The 21,401-nt window shown below is 42.2% G+C and overlaps 2 protein-coding genes across 3 annotated transcripts; one reads left to right on the top strand and one right to left on the bottom strand.

Moving 5' to 3' along the window:
• Positions 1 to 168: 168 nt before the first annotated feature.
• On the bottom strand, positions 169 to 19,487 carry elovl1b (ELOVL fatty acid elongase 1b). The gene is made up of 9 exons (XM_029000969.1): positions 19,389 to 19,487; positions 13,564 to 13,756; positions 2,438 to 2,536; positions 2,171 to 2,361; positions 1,791 to 1,871; positions 1,645 to 1,701; positions 1,457 to 1,562; positions 1,203 to 1,339; positions 169 to 1,035 (listed from the first exon to the last, which is right to left on the bottom strand). The coding sequence occupies exons 1-9, from the start codon at positions 19,485 to 19,487 to the stop codon at positions 688 to 690; spliced, it is 1,311 nt and encodes a 436-aa protein (XP_028856802.1). The 3' UTR covers positions 169 to 687.
• mob3c (MOB kinase activator 3C) lies at positions 18,828 to 21,400 on the top strand. Of its 2 annotated transcripts, XM_029001977.1 has the most exons (5): positions 18,828 to 19,171; positions 19,478 to 19,630; positions 19,809 to 20,575; positions 20,664 to 20,866; positions 21,101 to 21,400. In XM_029001977.1, exons 3-5 carry the CDS (start codon positions 20,158 to 20,160, stop codon positions 21,128 to 21,130), a joined length of 651 nt encoding a protein of 216 aa, XP_028857810.1. In that variant the 5' UTR covers positions 18,828 to 19,171; positions 19,478 to 19,630; positions 19,809 to 20,157; the 3' UTR covers positions 21,131 to 21,400. The 2 variants fall into 2 exon arrangements, with proteins under 2 accessions (XP_028857810.1, XP_028857809.1); XM_029001976.1 differs by lacking the exon at positions 19,478 to 19,630.
• Position 21,401: the final 1 nt, after the last annotated feature.

Below are 21,401 nucleotides of genomic sequence, written 5' to 3'. Positions count from 1 at the left end.
GAAAAATAGTACTTTATAATTACAATGTGAATCCTAATTAATGCAGAAGCATAAGTTTAACAAATATTAAGTACCTTTACTAGTACCACCATCCCAAAGGGTCTTGTATACTACCCCAATGTGTGTGTACTGTATATGATCGGCACATTAACACACAAACAAAAGATGGAACTCTTACTACCATGTTATATTTCATATTGGAATTGGAATGTAGCACCACATTTTAAAGGTGAATTTATTTGTATTTAATTTAACAAATATTCAGTAACAAAATTGAGCATGAAAATCATTAGTTTAGAACACTGGTAAAAGTATTTACATGTCTTCATGTGTATGGACAGTAACTGTACAGTCTGACCACAGACTGAGTTGGTGGGACAGCAGGCACTGACCGGAGTAAGGCATATTCTGTGAAGCCAAAGTCCAGTCACGTCAGATATAATCATCATCCATTGTGCTCCATAATTAGTTTCCCAAATTAACATTTAAAATAATATCAATAATATTATAACAAAAACACAAAAATATACAAAACAGGGAACTCTTTTATGTCCCTGTGTTTGAGCACAATTAGGACAAGAAGCACAAGCTAAAGCTGAAAAAGAGACACCACTAAAACATTTGGGATCCATGGCTGCTTGTGCGGCTCTCATCTTCATTCGTTTCGGGTGTTCCTTTCCAGCACACCTAAGCCTTCTTCATCTTGCCACTACTAGCACTTGTATTTTCCAGGTGCGTCACCCCATTGGAGGTTTCTTTCTTCACGTGCTTGTGGTTACCATTGGCAACTCCAGCACAGCCATTGGTAGTCCCCCCATTAGAAAGCATGCTGGCTTGGCCATGTTGGCTGGGCTGCTGGGTGTTCTTGGGAAGCCGCTTGCCCTTGGTGTAGGCCTGGTACCAGAAGTTGGAGAAAAGCAGAAAGAAGAAAGTGCCGTACATCCAGATGAGGTGGATGAAGAGGGGGACCTGGTAATCACATCTGTCCATGAAGTAATACTGGGTGGCATGGAGGGACACCAGCACAAATTGAACCTGTGGAAGGGTGGAAGGGCTGCAATAATACTGCATTGTAACAGACATGTGACTTTGATTTTGGTCTCTAGTCTAACCTAAAAAAAATAAAATAAAGCAGATCTGCTGGACAAATTCTGGTTAAGAGTAAAGATGCTTGAACAGGAAGATAAAATAAGGTAAAATACCAGCTGAATAGCAGTCATGTACTTCTTCCACCAGAGAAACTTCTGGAAGCGTGGTCCAGAAGCCGATAGTGCATAGTAAAAATACATGATGACATGGACAACAGAGTTCACCATAGCATGAAAAGAGCCCATTCCCCCTGTGGTTGAGAAAAAACAGGCACAAGACGTTTATGCATTTATGATTTCTTTTTTGACATTAAAATACAAATACATCTAAGAACATTCACACCAGCATTAAACTTGCATAACCTTACCAGGGGCATAGCTGACTCCCCACCACCAAGTCCAGGGCATGAAGGAATGATGGAAAATATGCAGAAAGGTGATCTGACTGTCCTTCTTCCGAAGCACAAAGAACACCTGCACAAGACAACACAAGCAAGGACAACTTAAATGTTGGACATGGTCACAGCAGTTTTCCTTCAGAACCAAAAATTCTCACCGTGTCCATGAGTTCGATAAACTTTGAGAACAAGAACAACCAGGCCACCTGAACCATCTGTTTGGAAGTAAAACGACATTTTAAAGGCACTTGTTGAATGTTACAAATACACGGAAGACCAAAGAGATTCCTGAAAATGGTCTTACTCTGAGTCCTTGGGGGCTGTCAGAATAGTCACAGGGGTCACATTGCCAGGTGTATGTTGTTGCCCAGCCAGACATCAAGAACTGCGGTACAAGAAAACATCTACTGCATAAAGACAAAAAGACAGAAAGAAAGGGTGTCTACCAACACCCTCTCCATCCCACCCTTTCCCACCCTGCACCTACTACAATGGCCACAGTACTTTGGCTTCAAACAGTAACTGTTTCCACATCACTGGCCAATAACACTCCCAGTTCAATGAGCCACAATGCAGCAAAATCCCAGCCGGCAAACCACAACATCCTGCCCTGTCCCCCATTCTGTCTCACTTCAAAAATGCATTAATGAGAATCTAAATGAAATGCCTGATGGAGAATCTCACCTCATACACTATATACATGGACAGGGCCACCATGGTGAAGTTATAAGCAATCATGGCCTCCTTGAGCTGGAAGGGTTTGCGTTTGGCCATGAAGCGTGGCCCGGCATACAGTACAAAAAAGATATAAGACAGCAGGATGGCGGTCATGTTGATGGGACTCGCCATCAGGGGGTAGGCTCTGACTCGAGGGTCTAAGAGAGAGAAGAGAAGGCAGGTCAGTGGTCAGTGTAGATATTAAAAATCATATAAAACAGTAGAATGACTTACCAGTTCCTGACAGGAGGTAGTCATAAATCTCCATGATTCTGGATCCTACTCCCTCTAACATTTTAACTCGGTGCTTGGTTTGGCTCAGACAAGTAAACCCTGTAATGACAGAACAGCCATACAATTATATTATATAGCTCTCTAATTATACCTGAAGGATTTAATAAAATTACGGTTACAACTGTGAACAGGGCAGTCTAACGGAGCACAGAGAACTTGAAGTGAGCATTATATGTTTCAAGTTGAGTACAGAGGGGAAAAGAGAAGAGCAAGAGAGTTCCAGGCTACAGTCCTGCAGAGGATCAGAGCGCAGGCGGCTCCACCGGAACAGTTTACATTTACATCACCACAGGCTCCAGATATAATCCTGGCAGCCCCTCCGCTGCAGGCTAATAAAAGCCATTTTGTTTCTGTGTGAATAGAGAAGAGTCGCTCAGCTCATTTTTCATCAGTTAAACAGCCTCCACTCCCCATCTGATTAGCAGCCTCAAACACAGATAAGGATGAATGCAAGCCTGGGCCAGACTATGTCAAAGGCTGGATCTCTCAAGCCCAAGCACATTTGCTGAGTCACTAAAGCTTTGTGGTGAAGGTGTGGACCATTACAAATCTAAGTATGGGGCAACAGGTGCCGGTCCCAGCCATAAACTACTTTGGCCACTCAGTCTGGTTTTGGCAACTGACTGGTACAATACATAGCGGAAAAATCCCCTCCATTCAGGAGATCAAATGCAGAAATAAACGAACAATGCTGATTTCCAAGGTGACTACTTCATTAACCTGACGTGAAGTGCGGTGGTTTCCTGCCTGCTACACAAGGCAATAATCACTGAAACAATATCTGAAACTGAAATAGAGACAGAAAATCAAGGGCATATGGTGGATGTTGAAAAGAAAAAGGACGATGGGAGGACTATTTCAACTGCTGCTGACATCTTGACTGCTGTCCTTTTCCACTATGGTCTATGGACTGTCTCCTCACTATCTGTGGTAATTAGGCACCACCTCACTTTCCATTACTGTTTTTACTATTGTCATTATGAATTTTTAAATTTTGGATTATTCATTTCTGAAGTACCTATTTTTTTTATTTTATTTATTAAGCTAGTCTATTTATTGTACAGAAAACAGCATTCAGATTCCTCGGTGAATTGGCATTAAAAGCTTTGAACTTGACCTCATATGATGCTGAATTAAACTCACAACAAACCAACAGAATGTTATTAAGGGCTAAAGCCTGGAATGTATCAAATGCCCCCGCCCCCATTTTAATAATAACCAGTAATAAAGACCTTTGTTAGGTCAAAGGTCAATGAGTCAGGCCTGCACAAAAGCAGTCAAAAAAATCCACAAGAAAAATATACAATCACATTCTCTATTTAATGATCTAACTACACAACACATCAACAGATTCCAGAAATGTATGATTTCAAAAAGGGATGTATTGATTTGAAATGCTTTATCCCACATGCCCATATACTAGATGGTACACGCTGATACATTGCATGAACGTTGATAGCATTCCACAGCTTTGCATGTGAAATGAAAGATAGCACGCTTTCTCTTATGGTCCAATTACGCAACGAAAGGTGAGTATTTGCGTCACCTGAACATTTCCTTTTTTTTTCTTTTTTTTTTAGACATTCACTTATGATACTAAACAGACAAACTATTGGACATTCTATTTTGTACTACAGTATATAGTACATTCTGTACTGTAAGTATAATAAGTTTATACTTATCCATTTGTCCAAAGATTGTCCTATCCTTTCTTGCAAAGTACATATACACATAAATACCAACAATGTGCCTTGATTCAATAAAATTTGCTGTAGATGGCGTTCAACTTGAGATCGAATGTGAGTAGAGCGGCTAAAATTCTTCACACCACCTACAAGTGAGTTTTAAAAGCTTAAATTGTGATTAAAAAAAAAAAAAACTCCCTGCTACTGTGTACTGTGTCTTCTATATATTGAAGCCCTTCCAACCTCTTTTCTGCACTGTATCCACATTTAACCACACTTGCTTTTACTTTCAGTGTGAAACTCACACTCATTGTCAGTATTTCTCCACTGTTTCACCACTGATAACAGAACGGATAACATTTTACTCATTCAGAACTGGTATTGGTGCCGTCTCCTGTACGAAGAAATTTTAACAGGGCACAGCAATAACACACAAAGATAATGATCATGTTTTCAGAGGAGACGTAACTCCCTGATACATGTCTAGAACACTGCAAAATTCCTGAAAGTATATCTGTCTCATCTACATATGGCAATGTATGGTATGAGCCAGTGTATGCAGATGTTCTATTTTATGAGAAAAGAGTATATATAAAAATGTGTGTAAATACTTCCCAGCTGAATAACCAAAAGTACCAGAGTTGGTAATGAAATCACCTATTAATGAGACATTCGGCCCAAAAGGGTCACATGACTGTCATACACTGAATCTTGTGACTACAGAAACATGGTCAATTCAACCATTTTAACCTCTTCTGATGCCACAGCTCTGCATCTGATGTGGTCCCCTTTATGGAAAAATGAAAAGCATTTTTAATGCTTTCATGACTACTACTTCACCATATTCTAAGACAACGTGCTTCACTGCACAATAATAGTAAAACCTTTTTTTTTTTTTAATTTTTTTACCAACTACCCATCTTAAAGCTCTATTATTCTTCATTGGGCTGACAATGGCATTCCATGTCTAATGTAATTAGAGGAAATGCCACTTGGTGCACCATTTTCCATTAAGTCAGCAGCCAAGATGATACGAAAGGCAGACCTCCCTTGCTGATTAAAGTTCAACAGAACAACTAAGTTAAACGTTTCCAACCTATCACAAAGCGGACTTGAGCGCACGGCACTAAGGGGGTTTAAATGTAACTTCAGATATGTTAGTCTGACGCTTGACCACAAGGCTCCCACACCCAGAAGATAGAGGCGAGTAGGTAGTGTGTGAACAGGGGCAGGAACGCCGTTAGTCACATGAACACTCGACTGCAGTTCTTACAGGCACCACGAAGAAAAGACATTTCAACTATTCTGTTCCTCTGCAGTAATCTAGACGTATTCTCAGGAGAAGCTAGCTCGGAGGGAAAAGGGTGGTGTGCGCTTATTTGTAATGGATATCCTGTCAATGAATCATAGGAGGGGAAAACGGGAACATGTTCACGAGATGAGAGTTAATGATGAACGGAGGGAGGGAGGGAGGGGGCTGAAGCCACACAGATTCCAGACAAGGAGCAAACACACAGCCCAACATCTACTCAACAAAAGTAACAGGGCAGATACACAACCATTCATTCAACACACAGCAACAGGCTAGTAGCCTAGTCTGTAACACACTCGCCTATGAACCAGAAGACCCGGGTTCAAACCCCACTTACTACCATCGTGTCCCTGAGCAAGACACTTAACCCTGAGTGTCTTCAGGGGGACTGAAAGTCTGATAAATGCTGTAAATGTAAAGTAAATGTGCCTGTGCAACCACCACACAACATTTAGCTCAAGACTGACTATGTCCCTGCTGGGTGGACAGGAGTGAAAAAGTTAGGCAAAGGAGGCAGCAGAGGAAAGTTCTCTCCTTAGGGCCACCCCCACCATGCTCAGACCGCAGTTGAGACTCACCCGAAAGATCCCCCGCTCTGGTCGTCGGCAGCCAGCTCGAAGCCCCGACTGCTTCAGAGAACCACTCCCTCGACCCAGATAGGAACAGAAAGCAGAGGAGCAGCAGAAGCCGGCATGAAAGGAAGGGAAGGAGGGAGACAGGAGGGGGGCTGACCGAGTGTGACTGGTACTGCTGTTCTCCGAGGCCCCGCCCTCCCTGACTCACCCTGCCGGGATGAATAACTGGCTCACACACAGAGAGAGGGAGGAAGAGAGAAAAGAAGGAAAGAAGTAAAAGCAAGCAAGGTCTGTGTGTGTGTGTGTGTGTGTGTGTGAGAGAGAGATGGTGAAACCGTTCAGATTTTATCCTACTCTGCTAAAATTCCAATGTACTCATAGGTCAAGGGTGAGAAGTTAGTCGCAACTCTTATCTTAAAAGGGGCCAATTGTTACAGAGCCACCCGCTCCCTTTTCACCACACCCTCATCCCAACACACAACCTGCCTTCGTCATTTACAGCTTCACGCCGGACCTAGCGGCTGGTCTCACGGTTACCGATGCCACGATAATCCACGCATCCCATAGATGTTTCCTACACATGATGTGTCAAATAAAAGAGTTAAGGTCTCGTTCACCCGTGTGGACAGAAAAACTGTGTTCCTGATTCCACAAACGGCAGAAATACGCCTGCTTCAGACCAGGCTTGTAGGAATAAAGAAAGAACTAAATAAATATTCACATATTCATCGCTAGTAAAATTTTGTAAAAAAATTCTATACTAATTAGCACTGGTATCGACACTTAAATTCCAGCTGTTCACAGATGGCAAATTGCAGGCAATTTTCCAACAGATGTTGCCCCTCCCGTCCTCCAGCTACCGGAAGGACCCAATGTTTACATGAGACACTCTTTAAACAGAATTCAGCAGCACCAAGCTTGCTAGAAAATGTTAAAAGCAAGAGCACTGCCTGGAAGTATTTCGGTTTAGGTCAGGTCATGTCCAGCAAACATGAATATGGAACACTGTTATCTCGCAATGTAAAATTTTTACAAATTTCAATAAAATTCAAGGTAAATATTATCATAAACCAGACATTCAAAGTTCAGTTTATATATGTTATATTGAATAGTGCACCAGGCTTAATTAAAATATTCATACAATGCACCACATTTTAACTCTTAGTATTGGCCATCATATGTTAAACTTAACAGCATTCGTGTAGTTTTTAGACCAGTGACATTGTTGTCCCGTGCATCATACCATCTTGGTCATTTTAGTTGCATATATTGGTTTTGCATAAACATTATTTTATTGAAGTGTTGCACAGTGTTGACACCCATTAGACATTGACATATTTGCTGCAATAACAACATTTATTTCTTATATAGCCCAAAATCACATACAGTATGTCTCAATGGGCTTTGACAGGCCCTACAGTTGACACTGCAGAAAGGAAGAAACGTTGGGAAGGAGTGATACAGAGAGGGACCCCCTTCCAGGGTAGAGTGAGCCTGCAAATGGTGTCAGTGCAGGGTTGGATATGATATAATGAGTCCTACAGTTGTAGGGTTGGAGAAGTCCAGGATGTATTCAGTGTCATGGTCTAGATTACGTGTCCGTAATGATGTTACTGGTCCATTTGAAGATCCCTGAAGCTGTAGTTGTAATGGTGGTGGTGGCTGTGGTGACCCTCTGGTTTGTTTCATGTTTTGTCCTTGTAAAGCAGTTGTCAGGAACCAGGATTTATTTGCTGGTCTGATCACTGGGGTCTGCCAGTAGTCTGGGCGCTTGATTCCGTGTCGTGGAGAAAAACAAACAGAAGCAGCGGCAGACGGTTGCACTGTACGACCGATACTGAAATCTGTGGTTATAGTGGTATTTTGGTGCTACAGTGGCCCGGTACCCTAACTAGGACAGCCTAACTAGGGTGAATTTAACTTTGTCTGTGTCTAACAGGGGGACTCTGTGATAAACTGGACTTTATAATTGACACTGCGTCAAAATCAAGTGAAATGAGGGTCTAGGACTTTAGCAAAAAGCCAGAGAAAACAGATAGGTTTTGAGATTGGATTTAAACACTGAGACTGCGTCTGAATCCCGGACACTGACAGGCAAGCTGTTCCACAACTGCGGAGCTCTATAGGAGAAGGATCTGCTCCCAGCTGTGACCATCTGCACCTTTGGTACCAGTAGTGACCCCGCACCCATTGATCGAAGGGGGCGTGGCGGTTCGTAAGGAACCAAAAGTTCACTCAGGTACTGTGGGGTGAGACCATTTAGAGCTTTATAGGTTAAAAGTAGGATTTTGTAGTCAATCCTAAATTTGATGGGTAACCAGTGCAGTGATTGTAAGACTGGGGTGATGTGGTCAAATTTCCTGGTTCTGGTTAGAACTCTGGCTGCAGCATTCTGTACTAGCTGGAGTTTACTCATGCACCTACTAGAGCATCCAGACAATAAAGCATTGCAGTAATCTAACCTTGATGTAATAAATGCATGGACCAACTTTTCTGCATCATGCATTGAAATTATATTTCTTATTTTCGCAATATTTCTAAGGTGAAAGAATGCTATTCTAGTGACATTATCTACGTGCGAACTGAATGAGAGACCTGCATCAATGATGACACCTAGATCCTTCACTTCAATACTCGGTGAGATAGAAAGGCTATCCAGGGTTATTGTGTAGTCAGCCAGTTTATGCCTGGCTGCTTGAGGCCCGATTACAAGCGCTTCTGTCTTGTCAATAGTTTTGTCTGAATGCTTGTATAGTTTATGCCGCTGCCAGTAAATTAGCAGCAACGTTATTCTGATATAATTGATTGTGTTCTGCACTGCAGCGATGCAGAATCAGCCGCATATGCAATATATTGGTTATGAAATTAATTTCAACACCCCTAGTGATGTCCCATTCCCTACACCCAAGATTAAAGCACATATAACAGGAGACACATGGTACAGACGGACAGCTCAATAAACTGTGTTATAATGTTACCCAAGGCCAGTAATTAGGTCCAGAGCAGACACAACCTCTCTAATGCCCACTCCACCAAGGCAAAGGACCGTTTAGCCATGCCCTGTTCTGAGTCAAATATATATATATATATTTTACTGGTATTTTGACATTTAATCATGCTTTATTGTCTAATACATATCATAAGGTGTGGACCTTACTCAGAGCTGCAATGTAAATATTGGATGAAATAAAACAGGACAACGCACACCCTACACTCCCCACCATTAACCTGAAAGGCTGATAAAACAAGATACTTAAACATGACTGAGGCATTTTGTGCAAATTTTTTATTCTGTAAGAACGCCTTTGTCCAGGAGCCTGTTCTTATGCCTAGTCCTAAACCTTACAAACAAAAATGATGATATTAAAACATATCATTACATATCATTAAAACATAATTTCTATTATCAGATGTTTTACTATCTGTATATTTGTATCAAATTAATGTAATACTCCAAATAAGTAACTGTATTAGAACCCAACCCAACCCTAACTGTATTAGCCTAATTTTGCCACTGCAGCTCATAGAGACCAGTTCTAATATAGTTACTTATTGGGAGAATTAAATGACCATAGGTGTTTAGTTTAAATCTTGGATTATTCCAGAGATGCTCCTCAGAGGACCTTGGGATTAGCACAGCAATGTTCTTGAACACTCAAGAGCTTTACTCCAGGAGACAAAATTTAAGGAACAAACTAGTTTGAAATACACATTGCAGTCCTAACAAATCATATCAGCAAATAGGATTCCCCAAATCAATCAGGAACTTCTAATGCCTTATTAATTTATAAAGCCTTTAAGGGTCAAGTGCTGTGTGCTTGACCTTTGCCAGGTGGTCAGCTGTTGCAATGTAAGAATCTTGGCAAACAGACTACAAGGCAGAAGCTTTAACTCTTCCTGCAGCTCCGTGTACGTAGTAGGCCTTTCAGTGCGTCAGATCCTGTTTGACCAGTTGCTCCGGCCCAGGGGAGGACAATCTTCAGGCCATCTAGTCTTCTGTGGTCTACCAAGTCCCCTCCTACTTCTTTCATGTCTCCCCTTCTGCTGCTATTCTGGTGACCGTAACATGCCTGGAAATATCTGGAAAATTGTGTGGTGAAAGGGATTCTTCTGCATGGAAATAATCTACCGCAGTGTTCCATAATCCCAGATTAGTTTAGGTGTAAGATTACCTGCCTTCATACACCCTGCGCAGCAGACTGGTTCTGTGTTACAACAGTGATGCTGTCATATGCTGAATTCAAAAAATTAAACCAAATACCACTAACTGAGCCAATGTTTCTAGGGTACATATTGGTGAGTGAGGGTTTGTGTTTAGATTACACTACAGTGTCAAGACTGCTGTTCAACTACTTGTGATCCTGATGATGAAGCCAGGAACCCCCCAAAGGATCATTTTAAACAATTCCTCTGTTGCAGGCGAACCAGAAAGGAAGCAGAGCTATTTTTCTATACTGTTCAGTCCACTTTTTTCAGGTGTACAAAACCAGAACAATCTACAATTCGGATGTAAAAAAGGGATTATTTAACATTAATACAAGTCCCCCTAGCCTGTCTATTGTCCTGCAGTGGCACGAAACTTTGAAGAACCAGTGGGTTCATTTAATTGTTTTCCTGGAAAAACGGCGACACGACTTCCTGTCTGTGCCAAACATTGTGGTTGGTGAATGGTGTAGATGACGTCATTTCCACGAATGCCCGCTCATTTCTATACGCTGCTCTCCTCCTCGTCCCGCCTCTCTCCTCCTCATTAGCATTTAAAGAAACACCAAAAACGGCGCCTCCTGGGGAAATCTGCACCAAGGTTGAGTTTCAGAAAGAGACTTAATTAATATTAGGGGAGTAACTAAGACCGAAATAAAAGCAAAAAAATCATGTCAAAGGACCTTTAAATAGTAGTTAGTTCACGGGGTCACAGACAAAATCTTTTCAAGAACGATTAATGTCGATTACAGAGTAGAAATAAGTATTTAGAGGACATTGTGGGAAGGGAAACACTGACTTTCAAGTCACCTTTACTCAAGTATCAATCCTAACATTTAGTGTAAATTTGTAAATCAGCATTTTGACCAGCACTGCTAGACATTAAATAAACGTTGCAAGAACGCTGACTGACAGGCCTTTTCTAAAGAAAGCAGGAGATCCATCTGCACAAACCGCCGACGCATGCTCCCTACTTCAGGATCAGGTTTCAGATTTCCCAAAACCCTGCTATTTTCAAACTGTAGCCTGGCAAAACTGCCATTTCCCCACATCTCTTTACTACAATTTAATGTTAAATAGTAGTATTGAGTGCTCCTCAAACTGCAGTTAAAAATGTGTATATGGTAGTGCCCTCCCTTCAGAGTAGTACTTTTAGTAACTCTTCCCGTTTTACCACGGCTGTTGAAACCATATCCGATTTCATCAATACCCACCTGCAGCAGCGCTGACACGACAAGGACAACTTTTCACGGCCACTTTCAGAAGAGGAAACGGAATTAGCCCAGAGAACAAAGCAGGGGAAGAACTGCAGTTTATGTTGCACAAAAGAGGAAAGGCCTGAATCGCTTTTTGTCCCCTGAGCAGCAGCTGAGACAACAAAAACTCTGCTATTACAACGTTAAATTGTGGTTTTACAGGAGCAATGCTCACAGTCTACCAGAAATGATGCATTCCTCATCAGCAGGACATATCTCGGAGAAACAGCATGTTGCTCAGGAATAGACTTCCCAGTGGTATGAAAAGCATTAGTTATGACACAATCGTTTAATCCTTTATGACCTCTGATATTTTCATCACTCAGATGAAAGTAAATAGTTAAAAACACTTAAATTATTCCACATCTAGTGTAATGTGAAATTGATTGTATGCACATTCACAATTACAGCATGCTTTTGCAGACACTTGTGTGTATGAAAAAGCAGATGATATTTTGCACACATTATTTAAGTTAAATCGGTGCATGACTGCAACCGTTTTACTATTATTTTTAGAATTTGTGGTTTTTATGCTATTGAGAGAATATGGCTCTTGTGGGAAGAACTGCAAAGCACAATTGCAGTCAAGGGCAACATGGATGCAGACAGACACAAGGGAGGAAAACATGTCTCCATCAGCAAGGTATCAGCATTTACAATATGCAGATAATGAAAACCAGCCACACGGCACACTGCTAACTGAAGTTCCTCTGTATTTACTACTACTCATTTAAAGAAGTGAATTTCTGCAATGTCCTGCTCATGCACACAGCCCCATATGATGGCGAACATGCATGGGCCAGTATTGACAGTGTAACCGTTTCTACATTTTATAAAAATATTTACACCGTCCACTTTGCGACGGGTAGAATTTCAGTGGTCACAGCGCTCTCTGGACAGGAAGGCCAGGCAGAGAGACACGGTGGTCACACATTCATCAGCCTCAGGCCATGGCGTTCTCCACCAATCAAATGCCAGCTGGAAGGTCACTGGGCTTAATTCAATAAGTCCCTCATCCACTCAAAAATTCTTACGTCGCCGGCCTTGCAAAATCCTGTTTAGCGAGATGCTCACAGCAAACACAAAAAGCATCACATTTACATCCATTATACACACACACATTTCTATATGAAATCTGACAGGCAGACCTGGAACAGTACAGAAATGAACAGCATCTGCCACAGCTGCACGGGGTGAAGGCTCTCAAAAAGGTTGGTGTTTAAGCCCACCCAGGGAGGACATGTTTTGTGTTGACATTTGGGGCGGTGGTGGTGGCGTAGCGAGTAAGGAAGCAGACCCGTAATCGGAAGGTTGCGGGTTTGAAACCCCAACTGCTAAGGTGCCACTGAGGTCCTCTTGATGAAGGTCCCCACACGCTGCTCCATGGCTGCTCACCAAGGGTGATGGTGAAATACAGAGGACACATTTCACTGTGTCAACGTGTGCTGTGCTGCAGTGTTTCACAATGACAATCACTTCACTTTTATTTAAAGGGCCAGCCATGAAGTACAAAATAGCTGGAAATATCTACATGAAATATCTACATGAATCTCTCTTCACACGGTGCTGCTGACCCTGGTGGTCACGTCATGATGGTCACCAGGAAGTAGACGTGCTCCGTTATAGGAAATGCATCTTTTTTAACATGGTAGGATGTTATACGGCATTTTACAGTTCCACAAACACCAAAACATTAAAAGCAAGACTGACATTTTGAGCACCAATCTGACTATAAGGTTTTATTCACATGTTGCGGTGCAACCGTTAGATGAAAAATAAGTTATCATTTGGAACGGAGTAAATGAATAAAACTCTTGATCCACATCATGTGGCATCAGGAGGAGAGAAGCACGAAGTCAGCAGTGATCTGGCGACACCCGTATTTACGCCCGCACGGCGACGGCTGCCGGGTCACCTTGACACCCTCCTCAGCGTGAGAAACGCCGGGACTCGGCGGGGACTTTCCCGAGAAAACGCCACGGTAACTAGAAAAAGGACGAGAAAACCGCCCGAGACGAGGCTCATGGTGACCTACCTGGAAGAAAGGAGCGGAAAGGTACCCACGCGTGGACTTGTGCTGCTCTCTCCTCCTCCTTCTTCTTCTTCTTCGTCTTCTCCTTCCTCCCTCCTTCCTTCCTTCCCTCCAGCCCGGCTCCTCGGTACAGAGCCGCGGAGACCCAGCCCTTCCCGGCAGGAAATGTGGGCGGTCGGGCGGCGACAAACTTCTTCTCAAACAGGAAATGTAGTTTTACTCTCTACTCATATCTACAGCATCAACTCCCACATAACTAACTCGGTCTACTCGGTTAGAAATACGCTAGTCCTCATTCTGTTTTTAAATGATACATCCAGTCTCGTCTCGGTATGATTATTACATTAAAACGAGGTTCTGGCTGATGAAGATGCACCATGTTAGCCACAGAGGTTCATTTTCACAGATCGTGTATTCCTTGTATTTTAAAACTAGTTTTAGACTTATAATTACCTGACATGGAGATTTTGAAGAGAAGAGTCTCAACCACTGGGACAAATATACTTATTTAAACACACACCATCCAACCTTCTACAACCTTCCAACAGCTCCTGATATCAGAGGTATATGGTGCAATCATCATGTAGATATGCTTCATCCAGAAGTCAGAAGAATGATTAGATAACTACCCTGCTTGTAATTAAAGTTCTTCTTATCTCACACAGGTAGCCGGTGAATTACCCTGATGCTTTCTGATTAATGCAAAATCTGTCCTGAACAAAAGGTGTCAAGGGCCCATTTACCTGGCTTGGTCTACATCAGTGGTTCTATGAATGTTCTAGTCCTTGCTGATGCATCAAACATTTGAGGTTGACGGGTAATCTGTCCTAGTGGCTTCTGGGTGAATTTAGTTTTAACTTTGACCTTTGCTTTCACATAGCATCAAGGAACCAAAATGTAGGAGATGTTGATTTTAGTGATTTATTTAATCATCATCATCTACCAGATGCTGTAGGCTTGCCATGTGAACATTGCTTGTTGTTAGCAGTATACAGTGGCAAGAAAAAAAAAGGAATTTCATGGTTTTCTCCCTTAATTTGTCATTAAATGTGATCAGATTAAAAAAAAAAGAAATAATTGTCATTGAAGTGACTGTCACATGTGATACACAGCAGCACAGCACACGGTGCACACAGTGAAATTTGTCCTCTGCTTTTAACCATCACCCTGTGTGAGCAGTGTGCAGCCATGACAGGTGCCCGGGGAACAGTGTGTGGGGACGGTGCTTTACTCAGTGGCACCTTGGTGGATCAGGATTCAAACCGGCAACCTTCTGATTACGGGGCCGCTTCCTTAACCGCTAGGCCACCACTGCCCTGATACATAGCAAGTATCACCATTGTGATACATAGCAAGCACAGCACACGGTGCCGGAGCACTAGTGTCTCAAAGCGTGAGGGCGAGGGCCACAAAACTGTAATCATTTAGGCTGGTGATGGGAGATGTTTTGCCACTGGTATGATTGTGGTTGGTTTTAAGTTGGATGGAATGACTGCCTGGCCCAGGGAGAGGTTGAAGATTCTGGTAAGGATGGGAGCGAGCTTGTAGCTCCGCCATTGTTCCAATGTGTCTCAAGGCCACCACCATTGTGGCTGTGGCGAAGAAGTCTTTAGTGTCGTGTCTTAATGACTACGTCCCGTTGCACTTACACCCATCATGATGAAGTGCTTCGAGAGGCTGGTGAAACAAATTAAGACCCCACTGCCCTCCACCCTGGACCCACTGCAATTCGTTCGAACCGTTCGACAATGCCGTCCCCACCACCCTGTATCGGACCCTCACCCACCTGGACAATAAGGTCACATACGCACAAATTCTGTTCATAGACTTTAGTTCAGCATTAAACACCATCATTCCTCAGCAACAGGTTGAGATGCTGGGCCTGAACACCTCCCTCTACAACTGGATCTTGGACTTCATGTCCAGATCAGGAACAGCATCTCCAGCACCACCACACTGAGCACATGAGCTCCTCAGGGCTGTGTGCTCAGTCCAATGCTGTTCACCCTGCTGACCCACGACTGTGCAGCGATGCACAGCTCCAACCACATCATGAAGTTTGCAGATGACACGACTGTGATTGGTCTCATCAGCAACAACAATGATTCAGCGTACAGAGAGGAGGTGCAACGACTGATGGACTGGTGTAAGGTCAACAATCTGCTTCTGAACATGGAAGAGATCATTTTTTTGACTTCAAGAGAAAGGAGGGACCACTGAAAATTGACAGATTGACACCAACACCAGCTCAACAGTCAAGAAAGCCCAGCAGCGTCTTTACATCCTGTGGAGGCTGATGAAAGCCCATCTCCCACCACCAATCCCCACCACCTTCTATAGAGGGACCATTGCATCTGACCAGTTGCATCATTGTCTGGTTTGGGCTTTATCCCACAGGCCATCAAACTCCTGAACACTCAGGGACAGACCTACACACACACACACACACACTAACTCTGTTTTATTGAGTAATAATATATATTAATGCACCAATCCATTTAGTTTAGCACTGTCTGTCTGATTAATGTCTACATGTTTTTGTCAGATGTTAATTTTGCACTGCCTGTGTCCCCCTTTGCACTTGTAGCCCAGTTTGTCTGTCACATATGCACATTATGTCAGTATGTAACTTTGTTTAGTTTAAATGTTACATGCAGCAACTGGTTCGGAGAAATATTGTTTCATTTCACTATGTGCTGTCTAACATGTATGTAGTTGCAATGACAATAAAGCTCAACTTCAACTTAACCATCACCCTTAGTGAGCAGTGGGCAGCCATGAAAAGCACCCGGGGAGCAGTGTGTGGGGACTTCGATAAAGGGGACCTCAGTGATACCTTGGCGGCTCGGGATTCAAACCGACAACCTTCCGATTATGGGTGTGCTTCCTTACCTGCTAGGCCACCACTGTCCCAGCACTGGATTTTAATCTTAGTCAAGGTTATTGACAAATATTCTATACTGACAAATGGAATTAATAAGTGGTTAAACTTTCCTTGGTAGCAATAACCCAGGTGGATCAGACCTGCACAATGGCCAGGAACGGCACAGGAAGATGACAACATTGGGTCAAAACAATACCAGGTAAGGACAACTGAACATTTTATGACAACTTAATGCAGGTAACCATGCAATTCAAATGGGTAGAAAAGTATTCAAATACTTTTTTTGCCACTGTAAATTAAAAAAATCGCATGTGATAACCATAGAATGGTTTGCCAGCGGTCTTGCCTCTTACCCTCATTTCTCATTTTGATATTTTCTCTGACTTGCTCATAGAGAATATAAATACCCATTTCTGCATCTTTAATTTGTTAATTAGGAATGTGACCAATTTGTAGGTTTTTTGGTTTATTAAAAGTGCAGTTTGCAGTTTTGTATTATACACCCAGGGTAGAGATGAAGTCAGGGCCCTCCCTGAGGGAGATAATGGCATGAGAGAGGCTAGGAAAGGGAAGAGGAGGAACAGGCGGCTTCAGTTAGTTATTTAATTAGGGCTGTTTTGTATTAACCAGAATACTACAGTAAAAACACTTGATTGTCTATCAATCGAACAGTGATGTGGCCCTCCAGTGAAATCACAGTGGCAGCATTTGAAACTGACTGCATCCATCCATCAGTATCATGGCGACAGGTCACTCATTTAGCAAGTTCCCAAATTCCACATAGTTCTTGTGCTTGTGTGAATAGACACACATAGACCTGCTTCTCACACTTTTTCAGTGACAAGCAGGTTATGTGAAGAAATACTAGAGTCAACTATAGTTTGATATTCTGGAAATAGCCAACCATTCGTTTTTATTTAGGTAAATAATTTTGAAAAGGAAATAAAGGGAATAATACTAGGCAGAATGTGTTACATGCTTTGAATGTTGTCATGTGAAGAGCTGAAATAACATGTGAATCGTGAAATGGTTAAATTGCTTGGAGGAGCCTGTACATTGTGCAGTTGAGGTCATTCTTGAGGAAACAAAAGGCTGGATGTCAGGTTTCACTTCCTGCGAATATCAGTATGTAGGCTGAGAACAAAGAAAAGAAAAATTGGGTGAAGCAGTTGTAAACCGTGACAGATCTGCTACAGTGACTGTCATCTCTGATCAGTGTGAACACTAGACAAGTCCTGTCAATACGACACCTTTAATGCAGTACTGTTGTACAGCGTACGTAGACTGACTCACTGGGATGCATTTATGGCTCCATCTAGTGTCATCACCAGAATATACTAAATTTTTACTCTTTTCACAATGTTAGAAGGTTTGTACATTGTGCAGAGTGAGCACATAATGGTAATGACACTCCTCCACACATGACAATTTGAAGATTAACCGGGCAACTTTCAAAGATGAAGCAATTTTGTAAATCCAAAAATGATTTCTGTTTTTTTTTTTTTTTTTTTATTAATCTGACCTAGGTCACAGTCATTATAAAACTTCTGCAGTTGGGAGTCCAAGCATACAGAATACATTTTATTGTTCCATAGTACACATCATGTGTACTTAATGTAAATACTTGATTGTAAATGTCAATTAATTGCTTGATAGCTTTAGTTTTACTACCTTATGAAAGAAAGCGTGCACAACATCCTATCAAACCCTACAAAGGCATTTTACCTCAGGCAGAAATGTGATCTTCTGGAGCTAAAACCCCTGGACTGAGTTCAGCAACTGTTCTCACCATTCAAGTATGCAGCCAGCAGTTCAGCCAGCTGTTATCAGCACCAAACAGAGCTTCACCGAGTGCAGGTATATTCTACAGCCAGTTGAGTACTGCCGTTACAGATGGCTTGGCCCCAACACGACTACAGTAGATAGTTTGGAGACCCTCAGAAGTGGTCCACTTTAATTACGGTTAAAATACATAAAATAAACTCACTTTCATGAATTTCTTATCCACACCAGCCTGACGTTGGAAACTGTAGCATGTAATCCCATGCAAACTCTGGGACAGCCACAGACACAAGGAACCCGGTTCTAACCCAGACATGTGAGGGTGTGTCAATATGCTGGTTGTTCAAAAAACAAATCGACATGCTAATCATGAAGAAATGAAAAAATGTATCAATTCAATTAGGAAAATAGATTCAAATACCACAATCAGGTATATGTTATGCATTGTTCAGGAATGAGAAGACAGGGAGGGGGAGGGAGAAAAGAGAGAGGCTAGGATGGGAAGAGGAGGAGCAGGCCTGGGGCAGTCTTCCTTCAACTCTCCACCCCTTGGAAAACAGAAACCTCACCCCCTTTTTAACTTTATTGTTCCTCTTACGATGTAAGGCAAGTCACACGCGCACACACACACACACACACACACACACACACACACACACACACACACACACACACATACATTCAACCGACATTTAAACACTCTCACAGGCAGAAGTGGCCGGGCCACCCACACAAAATCAGGATGTGACATCATTCCCAGGAAGAGAAGGCAAACAACGTTTTCCCTTTAGCTCTTTTTTCTGATCTTTGTCTGAAAGAGAAGGAGTGTCTATAGAGTCTGAAGGGACACAGCCAATCAAGGGGAGTTAAGTAGAGAGACTGACAGAAGAACTTCCCACAGCGCTCCACAACATTCCATGCCATTCCAGGCAGGTCACAGGCCAGGTACCGTAGGAAAACTTCTACTTTCTTTTCTTGCTTTATCTTCTCCTGAATACTTAACTTCTAGTTTAGCTATGAAAAAAATTCTATGCTGGTAATTTAGAGATTGAAGTCTGTAAACACGACCAGACATGCTAGTTTGGACGTGTGGAGGAACAGATGCAGGTTTTAAAGTGAAAGTACGTGTTTTTAATTCTGCTGGAGAACTAACACCAATCACCAGTGGTTTAGCAGCAGAACCCTCACCCCAGGATTCTGGCTCAAAGAAGAGGCTCTTTTTTAGTGTCTGGTTTTCTGATTTCCCTTTAGCTGCAGCCATCGCCGCTTCAGACAGTGAGACAGCAACTCTTTGATGACCTCAAGATCACTAAAAGTCAGATACATGGGTTGTGGTTCTGAAATGAAAGAAAGAAGTACATCTGAAAAAGCTAGTGTCTGGTGGCGATTTGTTTCAGTTGCACGGTACAGAGTCACACCTCTTTATTAGTTTCTGTGGAAAAACATACACATGAACATGCCATGTTAAACTGTACACTGCTAATAATGGCCTGTTCTTCTTAAAGTGATATGCTCGCACAAATCATTCTGTGTCCTTATTGGTCTGATTTCTTTATTATCTATTTGCTTTCTACCACAACAGCATCATCATCTCATCAGCTTTGACCACTGCATTGTCAGAAATTCCATCCAAGCATCAGATAAATAGCATGATATATGGCTTGAGACTTTTGCGTTGCCCAGCATCTTCATTACATCAAATTTAAGAGGTGCAGTTCTAAAAAAACTGACAGGATGTTTTTGTTCTCAGATAATCTTTGGCCAAATTTAGCCTCTATCCTTTTTTTCCTGAACACATCGTGATAAGTAAGCCACTTATTCTAAGGGCAGGAGGCTGCGCCCTTTATGTTTCACAGGGTGCACTACAGAAAACTTTCTGGCCTTACTAACTTCCCTACTGTCCCCAGTTATTCAGCTCAGTGTAATAAAGGATGGCCCTCTGCTTAGGGCAGGTCTTCAGTAAAGACAAGACATTCAGGCCCCGGAAACGTTTTGAGCCCGGAACTCAGAGATTTGAGCTGTACAAGAAAGCACAGGCCTCGCTTAAGTCAGGCCTAGACCTACGAAAAGTGGTGCAGCTACCTGAAGGAGAGAATATCAACGACTGGATTGCTGTGCATGTGGTGGACTTCTTCAACCGGATCAACCTGATCTATGGCACGGTGAGCGAGTTCTGCACTGAGCGAAGCTGCCCCATCATGTCTGGTGGCCAGCGTTATGAGTACCGCTGGCAGGATGGTGATCTCTACAAGAAACCCACCAAGCTGCCTGCCCTGAAGTACATGAACCTTCTGATGGACTGGATTGAGGCCCTAATCAATGATGAAGACACCTTCCCAACACGTGTAGGTGTGTGGTGTCTGCTGGGATGAGATTGGTGCTGATCATTTGTATTACTGTAGAACTGGGTGGACCAATCATTTTCTCCTTGTTTTAGGGGTTCCCTTTCCTAAGAACTTCCAGCAAGTGTGCAAGAAGATCCTGACCCGCCTCTTCCGTGTCTTTGTTCATGTGTACATCCACCACTTTGATAGCATTTGCAACATGGGCGCTGAAGCTCATATTAACACCTGCTACAAACACTACTACTACTTCATCTCTGAGTTTAGCTTCATTGACCACTCTGAGCTGGAACCTCTGGTAAGGCAATTTCCTGTCAGTTTAAAGTTTCAGGGAGAGACTCTAGAGAGCATCAATTAGAACTCATGATTTTCCATCCGGGAAATAATACAGCATATGAAAAGGAATATAAATTAATAAAAAAAAGTATTTACAATATTTTAGTGTAAAATTGCATTGTGCTTGACTATGCATGTACTTATTTAACTTATTTAATTTATTTCATGAATTCAAGTCAATATTTTTTATTTACAGAAAGCGATGACAGAGAGGATCTGTAATTAAGACACACCAGCAACATAAATGGACCAACTGCTATAGACCAAGTGAAAAAGATAAGAGTCCATATAGTGATGAGATGCCTGTCACATGTGCAATTTCTAGCAAAACAATTATGACATGGTATAAACAAATAATGAGTAATTTTGCATGTTTGCAAATAATTAAGCATGGCAGTAACTGAGGACAGTAACTTTTTTCTTGGATAACACTGTTTATTCATATTTTGTTTTTTGTAAATAATGCATTAAAAATACATTTTATGTTGCAGTAGAAG

Source organism: Denticeps clupeoides, chromosome 13, assembly GCF_900700375.1.
Source record: "Denticeps clupeoides chromosome 13, fDenClu1.1, whole genome shotgun sequence".
NCBI lineage: Eukaryota > Metazoa > Chordata > Actinopteri > Clupeiformes > Denticipitidae > Denticeps > Denticeps clupeoides.
Note: the sequence above shows the minus strand (reverse complement) of the source record. Positions and strands in the feature narration are given on the sequence as shown.